Source organism: Xyrauchen texanus, chromosome 8 (assembly GCF_025860055.1).
Source record: "Xyrauchen texanus isolate HMW12.3.18 chromosome 8, RBS_HiC_50CHRs, whole genome shotgun sequence".
Taxonomy (NCBI): Eukaryota; Metazoa; Chordata; class Actinopteri; order Cypriniformes; family Catostomidae; genus Xyrauchen; species Xyrauchen texanus.
This window is the reverse complement of record NC_068283.1, coordinates 18514549-18531380: the sequence shown is the minus strand read 5'-3', so window position 1 is coordinate 18531380 and position 16832 is coordinate 18514549. Positions and strand designations below refer to the sequence as shown.

General features: G+C 37.7%; 1 protein-coding gene across 3 annotated transcripts in view; it reads right to left on the bottom strand.

Moving 5' to 3' along the window:
• Positions 1 to 326: 326 nt before the first annotated feature.
• Positions 327 to 16832, bottom strand: part of LOC127647718 (E3 ubiquitin-protein ligase SMURF1-like) — a 78549-nt gene continuing 62043 nt past the window's right edge. Inside the window, exons 9-18 of one of the 3 annotated variants that reach the window (XM_052132148.1) lie at positions 16292 to 16438; positions 15532 to 15733; positions 13130 to 13233; positions 12746 to 12860; positions 6480 to 6658; positions 5775 to 5912; positions 5317 to 5437; positions 4141 to 4342; positions 3832 to 3916; positions 327 to 2925 (exon numbers count right to left, since the gene is read on the bottom strand). In XM_052132148.1, coding sequence (XP_051988108.1) covers positions 2826 to 2925; positions 3832 to 3916; positions 4141 to 4342; positions 5317 to 5437; positions 5775 to 5912; positions 6480 to 6658; positions 12746 to 12860; positions 13130 to 13233; positions 15532 to 15733; positions 16292 to 16438 — 1393 coding nt within the window. In that variant the 3' untranslated portion in view covers positions 327 to 2825. The remainder of the gene's footprint in view (positions 2926 to 3831; positions 3917 to 4140; positions 4343 to 5316; positions 5438 to 5774; positions 5913 to 6479; positions 6659 to 12745; positions 12861 to 13129; positions 13234 to 15531; positions 15734 to 16291; positions 16439 to 16832) is intronic. The other 2 variants (XM_052132149.1, XM_052132150.1) reach the window with 2 other exon arrangements.

Sequence of the window (16832 nt, the reverse complement as noted above, 5' to 3'; positions counted from 1 at the left end):
TTTTACAACTGTTAATTACAATATATTAATACAGTTTTCTAATGCAAATGGATCATCAACTAGATCCCAGATAAAAGGCTCAGCTTGTGCTCTCAGCACAGATGCCAAAGGACATTATGTCCTTAGCCATATTTTACACACACAACCCGTTCCTTTAGCATAAAGAAAATGGAAGTGCATATTTATGCTCATAATTGAGAGAAGTTGATTTGTAGCTCAGGAATTAAAAAATAAATAAATTCCTAATACAATTCATTGGCAAAAACTCTGATCTCATAAGTAACCCAAGAAAAAAAGAAAAAGGAGACAATTTGCAATTTAGTTTCTTTAATATAATCTTATTTACACTGAATTTTTCAGAAATGTTTAGTACATAGTAAGTTACATTACTCTTGCATCGAATAAACAATGACACTCAGGACCTAATAATTGTACAATGTGATGATACTGGTCACATTACTTGGAAAATATTTTTCTTAGAGAAATATGAAAACAACTGTAACTTCAGGCAAAGTTCATACTCATCTTCAAGCTCACTAGCCATTCCCACAATAACACAACATTTAAAGTCACCTCTTTTGTGTTTATACACGTTTAAAAATGGTTCGCCACTCTAGGCATTCAGGGTCTTTTTGGAAAACGAAGTCAAAAAGACAAACATTTCTGACCAATCTGATACAAGTGTGAAAAAGAGACGTTTTAAGACAGAACCAAGAATATAAATGTGATGGATTTATTGCATATATCACAAATATGAACATGACCACCAGGGCCCAGCCTACATCATTTGCTAACTCCATCCAGGTCAAAGGTCAGGTTTCCCAAACCCATAACCTCTTTAAGAATTAGCAGCAAGTTTAAATACTTTGATTCATACATAGAATAAAAGAGATTAGTGAACAGCTTTCACAAGAACTCTGCCTTCTCGGAAAACTGGGGAATAATGGAAATAGCAGCAATACTTAAAATGACATTACATGGTAATAAATAATTGGTTAAAAAAAAAAAAGTGGTTGAAGACACACTGAGGTTGGCTCATTCTTTACATTTACAAAGAATAATCTGATGCCATGCACACAAAGCACTACATAAAGTAATTTGAAATGCCTCCCCGTTCTTTCACTACAACATAACCTGAACCTAACCTGGAATAAACACCTCCCGTACTTCAGAGTCTGAACCCAGTCACAAAGGACAAGATGTTCCACTGCAGCTAAGCAGAGCCGAGAGGCATCAACACATCTCTATGGAGAAGCGAACACTACATGTCTGTCTGTAGAATAGAAATGAGGGGTGATTGTACATGTGCCAGTGAAAGTGCTAGATTATGGTACTTTAAGCATTGGTTTCAACAGTTTCAATTACAAAGATGTGTGAATAACAGTCTGGAGGTGAATTTCATAAGCACTCATGTCAAGACAAGTTAAAACAGTTAATGCTATGTCACCATCAAATAACGGCAATATTAATTTGGGGGAAAATTAAGGACATAGAGAGCTTTTTAAAAACATTTACAATCTTTAAAACAGTTTTCTTTGCATTTCTTCCACAACTAAGGTTATGAGTCTAGTTTAGGTCTGTTAGATCACAATGGAACAGAAAGTTGTTCAAGAGAATGACACAAAAGTTTAGTTGCTTTAAAATCTGCATATAAAAACAGATTCATTTTACATTACTTTTAAAAAGTAGGTTTTTTGTTGATAACGGAGGTACGCTCACTGGATAAAACAAAGTAAAAAAAAAATAAAGTGTGAAAAGATTTCATTGATGAAAATACTGGCTTAATTGGGATAATGATGACACGAGAACTTCCCAGGACTTTCGGTCCTTCTCTCCACAGCACAGCATTTTTGTGCTTCAGGTGAGAAACTTTAACTCACGGGCACTGTTACACTGACAGCTCCCAAAAGAGGTCTTACCATTAAGCTTTCATGTTCTTGATAGTAAAAAAATACATTTCATTAGTACATTTCAAGAAATCGAGTAAAAACTTCTACAATGAGAATGGTGAAGAGTACAAATAAAATGGATACCACTGAAATGCCACCCTATAGTAATGAAAAGGATGCAGGGAGATCAAGAAAATTATGAAAATAAGTGGAGAATTTGAGTACATACTGAGCATAACAATGAAGACCCCCTGTCTACCTGTTCCTTCAAGACACATTTGCTTTAGGTAAACTGGTTTTATCACAGGATGTGTATGTTAAAGGAGAAGTGGGAGTGGCCCAAAAAGGAAGATTTTGTCATAATTTACTCATCCTTGTGTCGTTCGAAACCCATACGACTTCTGTGGAACACAAAAGTAGATGGAATAGAATTGGGTTGGGTAAGTGATAACAGTTTTCATTTTTTGGGTGAACTATCCCTTTAAATTATTCCTCCTAGACTAAATCATGAGCTCTACTTCAAGTAGAAGCTCAGTGAGGCTCTGCTTACTGCAGCTAAGCAGCACAAACTTAACTAGACAGACTCTTAACTATCAACCCCACCGTTTCAGTGACAAAGACAATACAAACTGGACTGTTTTAAGAAACCAAAAAACAAACGAGGAGAAATGTTGATCAGAGTTCTCTGGAACTTTATGGTAATGCAAAAACAATTCCCGAATCACACCATGAGGGAATAGTCTTTCAAGAGTTCCAGCCCTTGGGTGGTTGCTCCCCTCTGTTGCAGTCCAGGGATTCAGACTGGCAGGTGATGCTAAAGTCTGTCAGGAGACACCAGTCTATCTGTCCTGGAGAAAGGAGGGAGAGAGAGGGTTGGACCGGGCTGTTGTTTGGTGAGTTTGCTGCCATTGCTGGCTGGCTAGACAGGGCACTCGCTCACTCCACTGCAAAGCCACAAGTCTCTTCCACTGCCGTCAGGAGCTTCTCATAGAGCTTCTCATATGACTCGTAAGGCGGGATGTCAATCCGGTTAAAGCTGGGGAAATATGAGGGAAATAGGGTTCTGTTTTTACATCAACAACCAAGGTATTATTTCTAAGGAAATGCTCTGGGTTAAATACACGTTCAGCAAAAACGACAGAATCTGTGGAATGCTGTGGATTACCACAGAAAATTATTAAATGTCTTTTAAAAACAAACAAAACTTATTTACAGTAATTAAAGAACAAAGAAAGTCTATGGGGCAAGATATTCAGGGGGTTTAAAAGCAGAAATGTTCAGAAGTGTTCATTTGAATTATTTTGTATAAAAATGTGTTCTTTGAGCAGTAAAGTTGTGAAAATCATCCTTTTGTCAGTGAAGCCATGCGGCTGAACTTCTGGTTTTGGTCTGCCAAAGTAATTCATGAGGGTTGATCCATGTAAACCGTTCCATTCCTGTATCCTTGCACACATCATGTGACAGTTACTATATTTAGTGGTATTTAGCTTTATAGTGTTAAATGATTGGATACAACTTAGCAACGACAAGGTTAGTAAGTGATTAAATGATCACACTAGTCTCATATTAACACAAGATGTTGATTGATATTGGATTTCTGCCGATTATTAGGGTGTTGGATGAAAGCAGATTACTGATTAATCGGACGACAGTTTTTAATGACTGTGTTAAAAAAGTATTTCCTTATGGTGACCGGGTGGCACAAACAAACATGGAGGCTAACAGGAGTCTATATAGGCAATAATTTTGAAACAGTACATATTATACTGTTTATTCCAGCGCAATCCTCCATTAAATTCCAATGTAAGAGCATTACTGTAACACATTTCTGTAACATTTCTTCAACATTGTTTTTAATGTAGTAATCAATGTATATTAAATCGACAACACAACTTCAACAATATCCTGGATTAGTTTTAAGTGTTCAGAAGCTACATCTTACCATGTGTGGGCTTTGGGCAGGTTCTCTGTGTTGGCATCAATTAAATGAATAGTGAAGAGTCTTGGTCCTGCAGAACCTGTAGAACCTTACAAAGATACATTCTAGTTATCACTGTTCTCCGAATAAACATGCTCAAATAAAACTGAGCCGGCATTATTTATGCTACACAAACTACTTTTTAAAAGTTGATAAGGGACTTTATAAATTGACTTAAAAAAAAAGACAGACAAGGATGTTTAACATTTCAACAAGTTCTATGTGTCATATTTCTAGTGTATTGAGAGTACACATGGCTTATCCATTAGCCACCTTGCAGTGCTTTGAAGCCTTGTAGTGGGACACGTGTGGAGCCTGTGACGAACTGTAGCAATCTGCCTCTCCTCTCCTCCTCAAATGATTCAACGGCCTGCCAGAACCACTTCACTATGTTACTGTCAGCCACACAGTGCTTCAGTCGTGTATTGGCCTTCCAGTCATTCAGATCGATTTTCCCCAAACCACCGATGATCAGCTACAATGCAAAGATGTACATAAACACATTTACAACCCACTCATTTTCTAAATTGTCTTTTGGGCTTTTTGCCATTTTCTATTTAAAGTGGATGACAAGAGATGTGGGGAAACTATGAAGAGAACAAGGGCAAACAGGATTGGGAAATAACTTGGGTCAAACCCTCGTCTACCATATGAACACCACAGCTCAATGAGTCAGTAGTATGTGTGCTACCTGCTAAGTCACGGCTCTGACAAACACACATTTACAATACAATATTACTCCAATCCGGATGAGTCCGGACACAAGTGCAAACTCACTGTAGTCTGGTTTCAATCCAAGTTACACGTTTCATTTATGCAGAAAAAATATCAGAATATCGCAAAAACATTTAGTGAATAAAGCAGTGTTTGCATCCCAGGTGTTCAAGACACAAAAATCATTAGTTGACGGTTCTTTTATGTAATAAATCACTTGCGGTTTAGAGAGCACAGACAAAATGCTCTGACAAACTTCATGTTTGCTAGCAATCGCCAGTAGATGTCTTATGTCTGGGGGAGACAGATCTGAGAGGTAATGGTAGCCAATCATTTTGATAACCAGCTTTGGCTCTGGAATTTCAAAATGAATAGAGCAACATTTTAGATGCTATGTGATAATATTGGTCCACTGGTTAGTTCAGTAATAAGCAAATTATTCAGTAACATACTTTGTTGAGGGCAAGTGACATGACTTTGATGCTCGTTTAGAAATTTATTAAATTCATGTGTTTTCATCATAGTTTATATGCAAGTCTTCTTACAAAATAAAAGAGATTTCAGAAATTGTTGTGTCCCAAAAATGTGCATAAAAATATGTGGATGTTGTTGCGTGGTTAAACATTCCAAACTGAAGTAAACAGGGTGGGAAATTATTATTATTCAAAAAAAAATTTCCAAAAATAAATCAAATTAAAATAATAATAAAAACCATTGATTAAATGACTGGAGTACCTCAAGTTCCTTGTTGTCAAAAGGCTTGAGCAGATGCTGTAGGATGAGCTCATTAAAGCCCTTCTGCAGGGCAAGGAACTGGGCCTCAATACCTCGCATGAATCTCCAGTTGACATACAGCCTGAAAGAGACCCAATCAATCATTAGAGAAGCTTAATGAAACCTGGAGAACGACCGCAGTCAACTGTGCTACGTCAGTTCTCCATTAACAGCCTCTGATCTGAACATTTCTATATGGCAATGACTGTCAGACAATAAAATGCCATTATAATTGACCTTCCACTGACATGTTTGACCAGTAGCTTCATACATCCAGGGTTCACTCAATCAAATTTAGTGGAAAAAACAGTGAGGTTTCAAAAACCCCTGCCAAGCTCCAGTATCCAGGATGACTGCTGCCCTCTGGTGGAAAACAAATTAGCTGTGCCTGGTTTGTCCACAATGTTTGCATCTCATACCTGACATATTCCTTCTTGTTCTCCTCTGTGACTGAGATGTTCTTGCCATTTGGTTTCAGCTCATGTTGAAGAAATTTGCCAAAAGCATTATGTTCTACGCAGAATGTATGATCCAGAACAGATGTGATGTCATTCTCTCTGCAAAGCACAGTTCAAATAAATTATTTTGTTGCTTAAATTTAACAGCCTGCTGATAAAACAGCACAGAAGAACTTATACTTTCCCAGTTAGTGTGCCGTACAGCAAACTGTGTGAATCCATTTCAAAACAACAGCATAAAATGGTCCAATTATATCAATTATATCCAATATATCCAATAATTATATCCAATCAGAAAAATACACAAGCAATATCCCTTGTTGTCTGTCAACTTAGGTGGCTTCTAATTCAGCATACAAACCAAATGGATACTCATAAGTGACTGATTTGAAATGTTCTACTTTGGCATCAACTCCAATAACGTTCAATCAGGCATGCCACACACACAGCGATTCTCAACTGAACTGCATGAGACATCTGACTATTGCTCATGGTTGATTCTAATAGAGTCTGACATCAACTGTTGTTAAGCTAACAACTCTATATTGTGATAAGCACAAAAATAAGCATTAGCTGCCTAGCTAGGCAGTTCACTTGCTCATGGAACAGAAACAGAATTCCTCTGAGAACACTTTATATGATACAGTGAATAATCTGTGGTCTCACAGGATCCAGACGAGGCTCTTATGCAGCTCTGGGTCCACAGTCTCAAGGTCACAAAGCTGGATGGGCTTCCCCAGGAGCTGCTTGTAGAAGGGCAGCGTGAAGCCGCCATTGATATAATGCCCGTGGAAAACAGCCAGACCCATAATCCGCCCAACAAAGTGGAAGTATGACAAGTGGTCCTGGAAAGAAAAGAAAAAAAAAAAAGTTTAACAATACTCTGCAGAAGCACAGAAAGCCTTGGACAAACCTTTAACACATATATGATGACAATGTGTAGTGAGGTAGAGGAAGCAGACCCCATGGCTCAACAATAAGGGTGGCCTGGTGCCAGAGCCCTAGTGTTTTGGGACCAGTGATGCATTGTCATCACATTTTACATTTATTGATAAATAATGTGTGTTTTTATACCCTGCAAACAAACATTTCATTTTGTGTTGCACATTCTGATGATTTTAATATCACAAAGGTAATGTTATTTAGCAGGGACAAAAAATGGTTCTAGAAACGAAAATAAATGAACTTTTTTGCAAAACGTAACAGAAAATCGGAACAAAGTGACTTTCAATTGTTCTGGAGTGAAAACATTATTTTTATATGCTGTTAACCAATTATAACCGGTTATTTTCATTTCAAATTTTTTTTTCATGAAACTAAAGGCCAAAAGGGTTTAATCACAGTAAGTTTTTCGAATTTCACCACTTTTTGCTGCCTGAAAAAATAAAACATGTGCTTTGCTCCTGAAGGAAACTGTTGCATTAGACATTTCTTTGCCTAATTACCTACTGTGGATGTCACATTCAGTGAATGAAGACCCCCCACCAACCAACCCCCAACCCCCTTGTCTCTCAAAAGTCATCCTGGTGCTCTAATACAAAATAACACCATACACCCATATAAACAGACATACAAACCAGAAATACATAAAAAAATACAAAATTCAACAAACAGAAAAAAAAGAGCAAGTTCCACAAATAAATTTAAATAAACTGTCTAACTGTCTAATATTGTCTCCCTCCACTGGCCCTCGCTAAGAGCCTTCCAAATGAGACAAATAATTGCCCCATTTCCTGCCATATATTTACCCAGCAATCTAGAAGTCATCTCCTCAAATACCGCCACTCTACCCAACTTGGTGTACTACTCACAAAAGGAGAGTGCATCAGTTAACTTCTATCCCATGAGGATTACCTGTCTGCCAATCATCACGCTGGTTAGGACCCAGCTTTTTATATATTCATCACCTATATTCAGAACCACCCCATCACCAAAAATACACAGTCTTGGGACAGAGTGAGATTTGAGGGTCCAGGACCTCACAGGTAAATCCTGGACTTTCTTGAATTTTGGCACAGAACCAGAAAGCATGGGCCATATCCCCCTCCACCAACTGGCAGGTGTATCCTTCAGACCAAGAGTAAAAAATCTAGAGGGAGTCCAGTAAAAGTGATGTAAAATATTAAATTGGATAAGATGGACCCCTGCATATCTAGACATTGTCTTAATGTTCTTAAAAATTCTTCCCCACTCCCCATCCTCAGCACCAAATTCAGATATTTTTCCATAACTTTTTCAGAGATGCTACGGTCCCTTCCCCAAGACTCTGAATCAACACGGAGTAGTACACTGTTGCTTCGTGACCCTTTCCAAAGGCAGTAATCACCACACGGAGGATGTCTGCATCTTTAGGGGGCTGTATACTACTCCCAAATGTAGCACAAAGGAGATGGCGCAACTGTAAATATCTGAAAAATTGAGACCTAGGAACCCCAAATTGTTGAACTATATTATCAAAGGATCTCAACAATCCACTCTCATATAGGTCACCTGTGCATTGACCTCCCTCACAATCCACTCACAAAGGGGACTTATAAATACATAATTTTGGGTTCAGACATATGCTCGAGGCAACATTTAAATAAATGTCCGAATTAAACACACTGGACACTTTTGTCCAAACTGAGTGCAAATGCGGGATAACGGGGTGCAACTTAACTTTTCTGATTTGTTTGATAGAAAGGCTTTGCAATGGCAAAATATGGGCAAGAACTTACTGTTCAATACAAAACCAGGGAGGGGCTCTCTCAGATGGAAGCGACCAATGAGCAAAATGTCTGAAACCGAATTCATAATAATAAAACAAAATCTTGGGTAGGCCTAACCCACCTTTGTCAATTGACCAATGCAATTTACTGAAATGTAGTCTGGGACTTTTACCATTCCAAATGACGGACTTAACTACATTATTAAATTGCTTGAAATAAGAGAGGGGTACATCTATAGGGAGAGACTGTAATAACATTAACCTTCCCAATAATGGATAAATGTAATTAAGCCCACCTGCCCACATTGCTCGAAAACCTTTTAAAGGGTCAAAATGAACTAACTAAATTACTTACATTTTCTGGGAATAAAATATCCAGATATTTAATACCGTTTGAGCCACTGGAAGGCACCCAGCTCAAAAGCCTTTACCGGGCAGTACGCTGTCAGTGCCAAAGCTTTGGATTTAGACCAATTAACTCTGTATCCTCTGTATTAATAATTCTGTGGAGGCAAGGCATAGATCTAGTAGGGTTGGAGACGAATAATAAAACCTGTAGAAAGCAAAAGCTTATGCGCCACACCTCCCGCCGCCACCCCTGGAATACCTATCCCTTTTTTTATCATTTTCTTTTTTTTTATCCCCTTTTCTCCCATTTTGGAATGCCCAGTTCCCACTATATCATAGGTCCTCGCAGTGCCACGGTTACTCACCTCAATCCGGGTGCTGGAGGACAAGTCTCAGTTGCCTCGGCTTCAGAGTCTGCGTCAATACTCGCTGAGCTACCCAGGACCCCTATCATCTTCCTTTCTTATCATGGCTGCTAATCGTTCCAGGGCAAGACAGAACAATAATGGGGAAAGAGGACAACCCTGCCGGATGCCCCTATCCAGAGTAAAATAATCTGAAATTAATCCATTCATTTGAACCACCGCTACTGTGTGTCTATAAAGTAACTTAATCCAACCAGTAAAAGAATTCCCGAACCCAAACATTTCCAAAATCTTAAAAAGATAATCCCATTCAACTATATTAAACGCCTTTTCGGCGTCAAGTGAGATGGCAGCGACCGGAGTCTGATCATTCGCCACTGAACACATGATATTGATGAAATGCCTACAGTTATCAGAAGAGCTACAGCCCTGAATAAACCCCACCTGATCTATATGCATAAGAGATGTCATAACTTAATCGGTTAGCCAAAATGTTTGACAATATATTAACGTCTAGCTGGATCAGGGAAATTGGATGACAACTCTTACACTCCCTTGGATCTTTGTCCTTTTTAAGAATCAGACTGATCCGCGCTGGTTGGCGGAAGCTTTCCATTCTTTAATGATTCCGTATAAACTTCTAGCAAAAGTGGAGCCAGTTCTGTAGTATAAGATCTAAAAAAACTCATCGGCAAAGCCATCTGGCCCGGAGCCTTGCCTGTTAATTCCCTTGCCAAGCTCCTTCAAGGTTAGCTCAGAATCAAGAGAATTTTTTTGCTCAGACGTCCGTTTAGGAAGTTATAATGTTTCCACAAAGTTTCTAATATCCTCATCAGTAGACCAAGATGTGGAACTATAGAGATCAAGATAGAATTCTTTAAAAGCATTATTAATAGGTAAATAATTCACCACCAGATTTCACTGAGGGAATGGCAGAAAAATACTCTCTTTTTTTTATATATATATCTAGCCAGAAGTTTTCCTGCCTTGTCCCACGACAATGACTGTATGCAAGTATAACTTGAAAGTATGACTATGAAAGTACGACTGTCTTCCCCTGAATAGCCAAAACTCCACCTTCCAAGACAAAACAGTATTATACCTGTATTTCAATCGGGTCAATTCTGAGGCCACCAGATGACATTCAGTGCTTCAGCTCTGCCTCGGCACTTTTAATATTCCCTTCCAACGCCACAAGTTCTCGTGCTTTGGATTTTTTGATGAATAAGGCATCCGGCCCCAAAGAACCGCCTTAAGTGCCTCCCAAGCCACGACCACAGAGGATACCGAGGACCAGTTGGTCTCTATATAAACATTGATTTCAGCTTTTAACATTTGTTGGAATTCAGGATTTTACAAATGGGATATATTAAAAGCACCAACTATATGATTTATTTTTCTCTGTATGTGGCAACACCTCTAAATTCACCAGAGCGGGATCTGAGATGAAAATGTTTCCAATTGAGAAATCAACAACAAATTAAATGAGGGACTTCAATATATAAAAAATCTATTCTAGAATAAATCTTATGGACTGATGAAAAAAATCTATAGTCCCCACCCGATGGGTTCAAAAGTCTCCAAATACCTGTAAGACCAAGATTTTTACACATCCTGTGAAGCATCAATGTTGCTCTAGGGGACTTGCACACTTTTGCTTCACTATGATCAAGGACTGAGTCCATCAAAAGATTAAAGTCTCCTTCCAATATTATATCATATCCAATCAAAATCTATAAAAAAGCCCAGATCATCAAGGTTAGGTGTGAAAATATTAGCCAAAATAAGACTTTGCCCATGAATTTCTGCTAAATCAATAATGATTCTTCCTAATTTATCTTTAATCTGTTTGAGATATTTGAATTGTAGAGGTTTACTTTATCAATGTAATGACTCCCCTGCTCTTATTCGAGCAAGCACTTAAGAAAACATATCCAACCCATATCTTCCCAAATTTTGCAGTTTCCTGTGGAGTAAGACGCGTTTTTTTGAAGAAACACTATATCATATTTCTTACGCTTAAGAAGAGAAATAACCTTCTTTTATGGGGTGCCTCAACCCAACTTGGGGTTAGCATGAGCATGTAAGTGTCTTTTAATGTCTCCAGAGCCTTAGTATTTTGAATTATTTTAAATATTGTCCTCCTAGAACAGTTATGGAACAGAGTGTAACGAATCTCACCGGTTTATGACATTAACAGTATTAAAACTAGCAACGTGTGCAGAGCTCGGCGTTCACACATCCAAACCTCGTATGGCGTAACGTTACTGCTCCAATGAAAACAGTATTAAAAGGTAAAAAAACATTTTCACTTGTTTCCAAGTATTCACTGAATTATTGTTAGATATGATGCATTAATACAGATTTTGATGCTGACGGGTTTGTAATTAAGCAGTTCTGTAATTAAAATTATACTTATAATTAACTGTATGGTTATGATTTCAATGCTGACAAATTCACCACACAGGAAAACCTTTTATTTCTTATTTTTGATTATTTTGGTGAGGCAAGTGGCTAAATTTGGGCTCGTTTTTCAAGACCTGGTTGCTTGTTTCTCTTGCGAGATCTGGCAACACTGTAGTGTGTATTTTAAACACCTTTTAAGCCCAAAGTATACATTGGTCGGAACATCTAGTTATCAGCAGAGCGCTAGAGCACTGAACGCATGTAGCCAGATTTTTCTAATTGTGTCTTTTTGAACGCGCAGAATGCGCATGCGCCTGGAATTATTTGCACAAATTAATAGATCCACAAGGTGGCAATACTCACATTTGAGCAGTTGCTGGCACAAAGAAATGCTAGAAGACGTAATCGCCAGTAAATAACAGGAGACGAAAGTAGATATTCACGTCAAGTGTGTGTGTGTGTGTGTGTGTGTGTGTGTGAGTGAGTGTGTGTGTAAGGAGGTCACGAGATCCCTGCATTTGTATAACTTGAAACTGAAGGAATACAAAGACATATTAATGAGTCTAAACTCCTGAAGAGAAATGAAAAACTTTCAGTTTTTAGTCCTTGTTATTTAGCTCACTAACATAAATTAGGTTTTGTTAAAATAGCAAGAATGGAATGTGATTGTCTTTGAAGCAAAAAAAAAAAATCAGTAAATGTTGCACTATATGCCATCGTTTTCTAACAAGTGTATGAATTCATTGCTTTCATGGAGTTGCATAATTTCCAGTTAATTATGCAAATAAACAAAAAATATATATTCAGTATATACCGTTTTTTCACATTAAATGGAATATATAAATATATTATTTTCTTACATATTTACATTGTGTATATATATATATATATATATATATAAATAAATAAATATATATATATTTTTTTTTTTATGGTAGGGCCAGAGAAAATATTGACAAAACAAGAACCAATTTAAATGACTGACCCAACAAAGACAACAGGAAAAACACCTGTTAAGCCCTAGAACCTTTTAATTTATTGTATTCTTTATGTAATGATTTATAGAGAGGGGTCTTGTTTAGGAATGGGGTTGCTGCATCACTTACAGGGTTGATAGATGAGTCCGGATTGATCTGTAGTGTGTAGATGTTATCTGTCGAGTACTGAAACAGGCCATAGTATGGATTCAGCATCTCGTGGCAAAGGAGATACAACCATTCTCTGAAAAAACGAAGACAGGAAATCAGAAGTCACATTTTTGATAAGATGCTAATTTCTGGGCCAAACTAGCTGCAGTTCAATCTTACGTCTTTATACAGCAGGGGAATTCTTGCAATATAGTGAACATGATGCACTGCATTCTGAAAAGTCTGTCTGAGATTCAGGTAAATTGTTGAAATTATAAAGCCATGTCTGGTCTAGACAAGGGAATAACTGGGCACAGGGGAAATTAATTAATGAGAACCTTTGGTAAGAAACAGACATGTTACCTAGCAACACCACCATAGTCCAGCCCCTCCTCTCCTCTGAACTTCACCATCAGACGTTTCTTCAGGTCTTTAGGTCTCATCTTCATGATCTGTCTATAAGACTCCTATAAAACAGATATGAAGCCATGCAGTGACACCAAATGTAAATATACAGAATACTACAGTATATTTGGTATCAGTGTAGTTAGTTAATAGATAAAGTCAACATGAAACCACATTTACAGCCCATTTAAATTTCATAGTTTCAAGTGATATTCTACATTGAAAACATGTAGGATGGGGCTTTTTATACATTAGAAACTGATTGGATAATGTTTTTCATTTCAAGGGCATTCATGGTTTTATTATTTCAGAATAAAACCATGAATGCAAGTTTGCAGTTGACTGTGGACGACTACGCCCATCTGAAACAATGCTAGCAGCAACTTGTGAGGTGGCTTAATGGCAAAGCTTCTTTTTTTAAATCTATCCTTATTTGCCTTTTAATTAAAGGGTTAATTCATCAAAAAATGAAAATTGATCATGATATCCCAGGCATGTATGACTTTTTTTGACGGAAGAGCAGCGCTGTTTACCACTGTACAGATGCTTTGTTGGTTTTGGTTTAGATCTGTATTTGTATCTGATTGTTTACTCACAATGGTGCATTTGTGTGCTTATCCTGGATGTCTCAACTGAAAGAAAAGCATGAGATTACGTCTGTAACATGCCAAGGTTAATACTCCACCACTTGAGCTCTGCCCTCTCATGAACGTATACTGCTGCTGACCGGAAGATGGTTTATAGCTTTAAAAAGTACTTAAATATTGATATTTTTCGCACAAAAGGGATCGTAACGCTTTAGAAGACATTAACTTAATCACTGGAGTCGTATGGATGATGTTTATGCTGAATGTCTGTGATTTTTGGAGCTTCAAAAGAGAAATCTCCATTCACTTGCATTTTAAAGACCTACTGAGCGGAGATATTTTTGTAGCTTTCTTCAAATTTGTTCTGTAGAAGAAAGTAATACACACCTGGGATATCATAACGGTGAGTAAATAATTTTCATTTTGGGGTGAACTATCCCTTTAACATCAACCAGCATTCAATTACTACGACTGCTGTTGGCAAGACTTTAGATGCATTGCCAGCAAGAGTAGCCTAAAACCATAGCTAAATAACTATTTGGCTATAGGTTAACTTTAAAGAATGGCCCGTGTGGACTATGTGAAGCCAGTATGTCAGTCATACTATAAGGGTTTTGTCAAAATCTCTAAAACGAGACCAAAATTTCAAACTCCTCCAAGAGCTTTGAAAGCTACAACCACCTAACTTGACTAAAGGGGGTTGCACACCGGACTGGTGGATGACATGGCGCATTCTAAAAGTAGAAACAACAGTTTTCAATGAAAGTAGGCACGCCCAGCTAAAATTCTATAGGTTGCTCAAATTCCAGCTGCGCCACAGAGAGCAAATCGTATATTTTCCATTAAATTTGACCCAAATCATTATCAAAGGACACAGATTATTTACTCTAGCATTGTTCATTCTCGAAGAAGGGGAAAAACTTGGTAACTCCGCATCGGCGTGCCCTGTGTTTGATACCTGTGCAGTGTCCTAGCCGTGATGCGGCGTAGCGCTTCTCGTCTGGTGTGCGACAACCTTTAGTGTGCGATTCTGATTCTAACCGATTAGATTTACATTTTTGGACAGTAGACTGATCAAAAATCAGAAAAGTCCAATACACTGACATTGACTGGCCAAACAGGACAATGGAATAATTGTTAATTCAAACTCTTATCTGTCAAAAAATGTTGATGTAAACAAACCCACAAAAGGCCTTTGATCTGCTCTACCACTATTTCTATTCACCTATCTATCTGACTATCTATGTGACAAAGTGTCAGACTATCTAGATAGCTAGCTGTTTGTCTCACTGTAATGTCTGTATAACCATGAAAATTCAAATTTTTTAAGCAAGTTTAAACTTTCAGACAAGACATTTTCAAGCCAAAATCAAAGTTTGTCTTGACAATCTTTACCTATCTGGTTACATTTTAATGATAGATTATGAACCTTTGGAAAAAAGTCGAAATCGTGCACAACAAGACCAGGAATGTGTATTAAGAGAGTAGGTCAGTTTTGAATTTGATGTTGAATTTAATGAATACAATAAACACACTTTCCTAAAATTATACAGTTACCGAATATTGCAGCACTACAAAAAATACTGATATTGGTCTTGCTCTGATGTAATGGTACAAGTACCAAAAGGAAGTTTCAGTAAGCAAACTTGCTGATCACCTAAAAAAAAAGTGGTATTGATCAATTCCTAGGCATCAAACAGCTCCCTGTCAAAAATTACAAAAAAACAAACACACTGCTTGAAGGGTATTTTTCAGCTTTATGACTGTAAGTACCTCAAAGATCTCCTCACGGGACACTTCTATACGGCAGTGTCCAGCCTGAGGCTGTTGCAAGGAGAGCTCATGGCGGAGAACCTTGAGCTTCTGGACCAGATCTCTCTCATAACGTATCGGTAACTCCCCATCACCTTCCTCCATACCAACCTCCATCTGCACGGGCAGAGCCTGACTCGACTCCTTCACCTGAGACTGTTGGCTGCTCACCACGAGTACACACAAACAACACACAATAAGTCATTATCAAATATCAAGTTTTATTAAAAGGGATTGTTCACCAAAAATTTAAATACTTTCATAATTTCTTTAACATGGTGTCATTCCTCTCATAATTTCTTCCGTGGAACACAAAAGGTCAGGCAAAATGTTAGCCTTAGTCACCATTCACTTTCATGGTGACTGAGGTCAACATTCTGCCTAACATCTTTTATGTTCCACAGAAGAAATAAAGAGGCACGGGGTTGGAACAACATGAGTGTGAGTAAACTATTCCTTTAAGCACTGGGCCATGAAATTTTCATTCATCATTTGGGTTACACCTCACTAGGGACAATTAAGGATTAAATGTTGAGAATTAAATTATTAAACCCATATGAGCAAGCAATTATCATTACTATCAACTTTAATTACACAAGGCTGATTTTTTTCATTGTGTGAATAATTAACATGATCTGATGAGGGATAATTTCCATGGGGGTGAGATGGGGTGAGTAATCAGATGTTATGAGCGAAGCCGCAGTGAAGCGTGGGGGTTTACCTCATGATGTGGTGTAACCTGGGGTCGGTGAATTGTGTGGTTCTATTATTGTGGTCGACAAAATAAATTCTTCCTGACACAGTGCTCCTGATCTCCCAGCCAGGTGGTAGAGGGCCCAGCTCCTCACAGCTCACGCTGTTCAGATCCCTGAAGGAGCAAGCGCACCCATCACCCTGCTGCTCAACACCATCACTGGTCACTAGGGGTGTAACGGTATGAGATTTTCACGGTATGATAACCGTCACAAAAAATACCTCGGTATTTATAGAATACGGTACTAAGGTGCATTGCTATTATTATTAGCAGTTTAATATTTAGTTCTAGCTAAATCGAGACTAAAAAAAAAAAAAAAGACATTCCCTACACTGCAATTTAATTGCATGCCATAATATCAAACATCATTTTTGAAAGCTTATTTTAAGATTTCTGAAATTAAATTTAGCAAATAAATAATAAATAATTTTTTTTTTAATAATTATTGCCAAATTCTGATAAACATTTAATTCAGTAAATTACATTTGTAATTTAGCTTGATCCTAAA